This window comes from Myotis davidii, unplaced genomic scaffold (assembly GCF_000327345.1).
Source record: "Myotis davidii unplaced genomic scaffold, ASM32734v1 scaffold371, whole genome shotgun sequence".
In the NCBI taxonomy this organism is placed as follows: Eukaryota; Metazoa; Chordata; class Mammalia; order Chiroptera; family Vespertilionidae; genus Myotis; species Myotis davidii.
In genome coordinates, this window is record NW_006283135.1 from 729,301 (window position 1) to 736,851 (window position 7,551).

Sequence of the window (7,551 nt, forward strand, 5' to 3'; positions counted from 1 at the left end):
TATTAACAATTATACAAAGTCAAATTTTAATTATGTTAATTATACAAAGTCAAAAAAGTGCTGAAGACCAGAAACATTTTAATAAGTCTCATAATAAGAACCTTGATACCACTTTGCATTGGTGATGTCAGAAAAAAAGAATGGAGAAAATAAATTTCTCAGAGATTTTTAAAGGAAGAATAAATTTAAGGAAAAATTCCTTTGGACTCTACAGCCTTCTTTTTTATTCTGTACCTTTCCATGCTTCAACATATGCCAAAAAATAATTTACTGAATAAAAGTAGCCAGGAAGGAAATCAAACATAAGATATATTTATTATTTTTCTGACCAAAGTGCAGTGATTTTTAAATCTTCTTAAACAAATAACTATGAAAAAATATTCAAGGAAATAAAATACAAATGGGAAATTTAATCATTAGATTTCTTCTACTTTATACTAACCTTAAATTTAGTCTAGAAAACAAACCAAAAAAAAAACCCCAAACCATTTTACCATAAATCTAGTACATGCATTTCAAGGTTTCACTGCTAGGAATTTTGTTGAGATCAATTTAATCATTAATAACACTATATAATAGAGCATAAGGAACACATGTCATTAGATATGAACCTTGCCCCTTATCCTCAGATTTATGTCAGAATAAAGCTGACAATTCTGCCAGGCTCTGAACCCCCAGTGCCCTCATCCCAATCCCTGGAAGCAGACTATGCCATGTCATACAACTTTGTACAAATTGTATTAAAACTAAAACATAGCTAAGTTTTCTTACCTTTTTATAGGATATAGTCAGTTATTGGATAAATACTAAAACACTTCTAGCAATTCATCTTATGAGTTTACCAAACACATTGTGCAAGAACTAACTACACAAAAAGTTCCTTTGGAATTTGGTCCACAAATTCACTTAACAGGTTGGAAATTTAAAACCTGCAAGAAAAAGAGGAAGTGAGGAATCCCTAATCCTGACACGTTGTAATCACTAAAGGGATATATGCATACTAAAAAGTTTTGCTCACAGAAGGCACAAACTATAAAAGGGATATCCTTATCGAATAAAAACAAAGAACTAGCTAATGCCCTTCCTTGTTTTGTGAGCACCATAGCTAAGACAAAGTTAGACCCGAATTCACTGTCTATTCCTATGACAAAAAAAAAAAAAAAAAAGTAGGCTCCAGGGGGAACTGGGCACTTGTAGAGAGTTTTTAAAAAGAAGAAAGCCCGGCCGGTGTGGCTCCGTGCTTGAGTGTCGATCTATACACCAGAAGGTCATGGTTCTAGTCCCAGTTGTGTGGGCTCGATCCCTGGTGTGGGGTGTGCAGGAGGCAGCCAATCAGTGATTCTCTCTCATCACTGATGTTTCTCTCTCTCTCTCCTGCCCTTTCTCTCTCTGAAGTCAATAAAAATATATTTAAAAAATACATATAAAATTATGAACATGTTGCATTCAATTTTAAGACAAAATAAAACTTCTTAATCGGCTACCAAAAATTGATAAAATGGAAGTGGCTTATCTTCCTAGTTCTGATTCTAAAACACTAAAGTTTTCTGATATATTACCTCACCACTATACAAAGTAGCAATAGATAAAAAAAAAAAAAAGCAAAAATGACTATACAATAACAAAGGAAGGTCCAGAGGAAGAAGATTCAGGCAATCAGGGGATGACTGGGTGAATTAAAAAGCACTAGAAATACTTGCTGGGCACTGAGGGCTTTTGAACCACAGTTGAGAGAAGACAGCTGACTTATGAAGGAAGAGAGCAGTGCTGAGCCACGGACACCATGCACCTGGAGCTACGTGTATTTATTTTTATTTTCCTTTTCATTGAATTTATTGGGGTGACACGGGTTATCAAAATTATACAGGTTTAGGTGCACAATTCTACAACACATCATCTGTACACTGCATTATGCATTTACCACCCCAACTCAAGTCTCTGGCCATTAACATTTATCCCCACTTCCCCCCACTCCTGCTGCCCCCTGGAGCTCTGTGCTCTGTGCCAGAAGAAATGAAGGCAGCCTCGGGCTCCTGAGCTAGATAACCTGCAATTCATATTATGATTTTTTTTTTAATGCTCATGGTCCAAAGCATAGTCTCAAATGCCAATTTTCCAGTGTTTGAGAAATGAAGTTTGGAATTAATAAACCACCCACTTCCATGAAGACAAGTCTGAAGTTGTAAAACCCATTTTAGACTCTATTCAAAAAGGAGAAAAAGCCTAATTTTTCATTTAATCTCAGTGTCTTGAAAAGCAAACTGTTCTGTCATACTATTTTTTTCTCCTGCCTATGCCCTCCATCACATTTTTACTTGACTTTTTTCTTTTTAAGGCAGGAGAGGGATACTCACTTCATCCACAGATTTAGAAGCATCTATTTTCTTGACTTTTCCCATTTCCTCATATAAGTCAATAACTGGCTTTGTTGACTGAAGATAGGTTTGAATCCTGGGGGGGGAAAAAGGCAAATATTGCAAGGTTCTAAGTATTCATCCGTTCTCCTCCATGTTATAGGATAGCTCAGAGGAGAACACTGGACTTGACCCAACTGACTCCCTTAGCATCTTCTTAGATAAGCCAATTCACATAGTTAAGCATGACATTATCTTTTTCTGGACCAAAATGAGGCAAGTATTTAACCTGCTATTCAAGTTCCAAACTGCGATTGAGGCGGCTTATTGTATAAAAACTGCAAAGTACCTCTTTTCCAAGCTCTCTCTGTTGTCATCACTCCTACCACTACTCTTCCCCCTCTCAAGACATCGTTCAATACAGATCTAAAAAGAAAAATAAATACAAACTTATTATAAAAAAAGAAAGATATGAATTTGTCAATCTTTTAACCTGAAAAGAGAATAAAGTTTGAAGAGTTTAAAAAAACCCTGCATTAAACTGAATGTATCTAATTCATTAATCAACATGTAAAGTCCTTTTAAATTTAAACATGTGGTTCAATTTATATAAACTAGATTAAGTAAGTACAGAGCATAATACGAATTCATTCATGACTCAGTTTTTCCTGTGTATTTTTTTCAAACCGCAATAAAAAGAAGATCTATGTGTGTATGGGTCCATCTAGGATACATTATTAACTTATTAGGTATGAATTACATGCCTCTGACTTTGTTCTATTTTTGCTTACTTTTCAGTAATTCCATAAATATCCAAATATTGAAGAATCAACATATTTGCATTTGAATAAAGTACCCCTTGTTAATCATGAATAAACATTCCTTAGTTATAAAGCTGTGGTAACATTCTAAAGTTAACTTTGAAGAATAAGTGAAAACATATTTTTGGGGGTTGGAAGAAGAGAGTTACATTTTAAAACAACTCAAAGGCTTCAGCAAGTCCCTCCACCAGAGGCACATCTGCAATTCAACCAGTCAACTTCCTTTAAAACAGAACTTCAGGTTCTTATTCTTTCAGGCTGTGACATTAATTTAATGAAGTTTACAGGTGTGAAAGGCCTTTTAACTAAATGAGTCCAAGAAATTAACTCAGTTAGTCAAAGGTATGTCTAAGTATGCTATTGGAAGTGCCAGAAAGAAAAAGAATGCTTTCCTGCTTTTTTTCAAGATCATTTTACCCTATGAACACATATCAGGCTATCTTAACTGTTGCTGTAAAATAGAAAGTTTCCCCAAATTCCCAGAAATATGTGCTTCTTTTCCAATAAACAACCATCCTAAGGCAAGATACACTCTCTAATAGTGCATACCTCAGAAGTAACAGGGCAGCTTCCTTACCTAACATTATTATACAAGTCAAGTTTTACTTAAAAACAAAGCAAAGAAAATTCTTATTATTTTCAAAATAAAGCAAATTTTAGGTCCACAAGATTGCTGATGCCAAAAAGTGTTTAACACTCCAAGAGCAAGACAGTGCTATTCTGTCCATCCAAAGTTCCAATTCAAAAAAATATTGCTGCCAATATAAAATGGAATATAAGTAAAGAATGACTGCATTTCTCTAATCAATGAATCAAGTTGTTTAAAGCCCATGCGGGCAGATGAAGCTGTTCATTACCTCATTATCACAATCAAAAAACAGAACGAAAGATACATCTGCCTTCCCATCCATGGTCTTATTCCAACCTTGAAGGTTGTCTTCATTTCTTGGAAAACCATCAATCAAGAATTTATTCTTCTGAGTATTGGCAGCCATTATCTGATCCATTTCCTAAAAGAAAAGGAAGATTTAGGGTCAATACTACATTAACAATTTCTTAAGGAGGGTAGTGGATATATTGGTGTTTCTTTTATTATTCCTTAAATCAGAAGTAAAGCATGAAGGATGCATAGACAAAAAAAGACTTAAAGAAAATGATCTGCCCTGGCTAGTGTGGCTCAGCTGGTCACGCCATGCACCAGAAGGTCGCTGGGCTGATTCCAGGTCAGGGCACATGCCCAGGCTGCGGGCTCGATCCTCAGTATGGGGATGTGCAGGAGGCAGCCAACTGATGTTTCCCTCTCACATGAATCAATCTCTCTCCCTCTCTCTCTCTCTCTTCCTCTTTCTACGTCTCACTTCCTTTCTCTCTAGAAAAATCAATAGAAATATATTTTTTAAAAGAAAATGATCCAATTAGTATTACCAGTAACATGGTTGCCTCCTTCAAAGTCTGAATTTAGGTAGGAGAATGTGGATATGTGAATGGGAGATGCAGATCTCGGATCTCCAAATCCTTACCACTACTAATCCCCACGGGCTAATAAGCTCAGATGCATGATTTGGTCAAACTCCCGAGGAGCCTCTTTTCCAAAGCAAACCAATATCTAGTCCCATAAGTGCTCACACTGTCAAGACCCCTGATTCCATTATTTGAGTGTTGGCTTTATCCCAACATCTAGCTTCTCCAATATTCACAACACTTCCACACAATTCTTTTTGGACTTCTATTATAGCATTTCTACCCCAATTATGGTAGTGGAAGATATGAGAAGAGGTACATCCATATTCTACTCACTCAACACACATTTGAGGCCAACTATCAGGGAACATGAAAAACAAGGTCATGGCCCCTGGGGAGCTCAAAGTCCAGTGGATAACAAAATGTAATTAAATGTGCTAAGTTCTATGATGAGGTATAAAAGGATGCTATGATAAAACAAAGAAGCAAGCACTAACTCTCTGGGACATTCAGAAGCTTTACCCAAGAAGGGCACATGTGGGAGGCAGTCAATCAATGTGTCTCTCTCACAGTGATGTTTCTCTCTCTTCTCCCTTCCTCCCTCCCTTCTACACTCTCTAAAAGTAAATGGGGAAAAATATTCTCAGGTGAGGATTAACAACAAAAACAAAAGTCAATACTCTGAATATTTTCATTACTCAAAGAAAAGGCAGATTTATCATTTCCTTGCTTATTTAAATTGGTTGGCATTCACATTCCTTACCCTCTTTAACAAACTGATGGTTATCTCAACTGGCACAATCTTTCCATCTTTAATGTACTTTTCAATGAGTTCACCATACTGTGAATCTGGGTTTTTCCTTTCATCACGAAGAAGTTCTCCTGCAGAAAGGTGTGTATAGCCATATTTCTGAAAGAAACAACACACAGAAAAAAAAATCAGAATACATTCAACCTAATAGAACTATTGTTTTTTTCCCTTCGTTTTAATTTCTATACTCTATTTCTTTTCTTACAAAAAAGAAGTTTGGCTTGCATATTAAATAATTTAATATTTTAAGAGAGATTTCATGCGATCTCTCAGTTTGCTTAAAAATATACTTTACCACTCAGCCAGTGTGGAGTAGTGGTTGAACATCAACCCATGAACCAGGAGGTCACAGTTCAATTCCCAGTCGGGCACATGCTTGGATTGCAGCAAAATGATGACTCTCCTCATTGATGTTTCTATCTCTCTCTCCCTCGCCCTTCCTCTCTTTGAAATTAATAAAAACACATTTTAGACATATACATTTATTTATTTTACCTACATAGGGCATGGTAGCTATAAAGGTCACAAACCATGAAATCCTCCCAAAATTTATCTAATTACTCAAGACATTAACACCTCATTATATTTCTTCACAAACACTATCAACAATCAATGTTGAAATGTTATTAACCTTCAAAAAAATGCCTAACAAGTATCCATAAGATTCAAGGCAAAAACCAAAACAAAAATCTTGGCTGTGTTTTTTATATAGCAATGCAAATGTTCAGTGAAACACCAACAATACAATTGCTCTTTACGGACTGCCTCTGCTATATGAAAAACAAATTCCATTGTTTAAAACCCACATTCTATAAAATCCGCTTCCCTTCCTTAAGCTCAACATGTCTAAAGTGAACTCATCAGCATTTATACAATCTCCATTCTGTTTTATTCCCTTTCTCAGTAAACAGTATAAGTCCTACACAAAATCAGCTTTCCTGGCCACTCTGGTCACATCAAAAAGCATCTTAGAGAATCACTGTCTCTCCACCTAGACCAGCATCTTCCTTACTACTCTCAAATGTCCATTTCCTACATCTCTAGTGAGGTCTCATTAATGGGGAAATACAGTTACCTATTTTATATGTTAGTGGAATGAGTAAATGAGATAATATATGGAAATCGCATACCAGAGAGCCTAACACATAGTAGGGGATAAAAGCCATCAATTACAAATAATCTGGAAGCATATATATATAATTTTTATGTTATAATATGTGTATATATAGTCAGTGTCATGGTTTTGATAGAAAAACTAATCAAGGTGTTTAAGTGAGATGATAGATATGAGTATCTTATGAAAGGTCAGTAAGTATAGTTTCATGACTGTGATTATCATTATTATTAAGGACTTACAAATGATGTATTAGGTCATAGGTCACATTATAGGGTAGTTGAGCTAAGTCATATACAATGCTATGGTGTTGTTCTGCCATTTCCCCAAGGTCAGACTCAGAAAACAATACAGATCTAAGAAATAATACTGAAAAGCTTTCTCTACTGAACTTGCACATTCCCTCTGATTAAATCAAAAGAACTGTAAAATCTATTTTTAAAATATTTTTACTCCCAAATATGATGACACTCAGAACTACATTCAATGTTCAGTTACAACAATCATATCATCCTAAATTCTTAAGACTCCCTAAGTGGGTTTTATCTTATCCATAATAAGTGAACAATAAATAGTTGATAACTTAAATCTTATCTTTTTAAAATATATTTTTATTGATTTCAGATAGGAAGGAAGAGGTGGAGAAAGAGATAGAAACATCAATGATGAGAGAGAATCATTGATCACCTGCCTCCTGCATGCCCCACACAGGGGATCGAACCCACAACGGGTATGTGCCCTGACGGGGATCGAACCGTGAACTAATTCATAGGTCAATGCTCAGCCACTAAGCCACCTTGGCTGGGCTTAAATCTCATCTTTCATTTCAACATTAATATCTGAGGCAGCCCATACTCCCACCCTCCTTTCAAAGTAGTATTTCAATTGCACATTTTACAAAAACGAACTCTTTCAATTACCCAGGCTATGGTGAGTTTTTCTTTTCTTTTTTGGGGGATTGCAGAAGCCATGTTCTTTACCCCTTTTCTA

General features: G+C 35.7%; 1 protein-coding gene across 1 annotated transcript; it reads right to left on the reverse strand.

Annotated features, from left to right (window-relative positions):
* Nucleotides 1–2,315: 2,315 nt before the first annotated feature.
* Nucleotides 2,316–5,548, reverse strand: CMPK1 (cytidine/uridine monophosphate kinase 1). Its single transcript, XM_015562252.1, has 4 exons — nt 5,400–5,548; nt 4,033–4,185; nt 2,704–2,780; nt 2,316–2,451 (listed from the first exon to the last, which is right to left on the reverse strand). Exons 2-4 carry the CDS (start codon nt 4,180–4,182, stop codon nt 2,331–2,333), a joined length of 348 nt encoding a protein of 115 aa, XP_015417738.1. The 5' UTR covers nt 4,183–4,185; nt 5,400–5,548; the 3' UTR covers nt 2,316–2,330.
* Between the last annotated feature and the right edge of the window lie 2,003 nt (nt 5,549–7,551).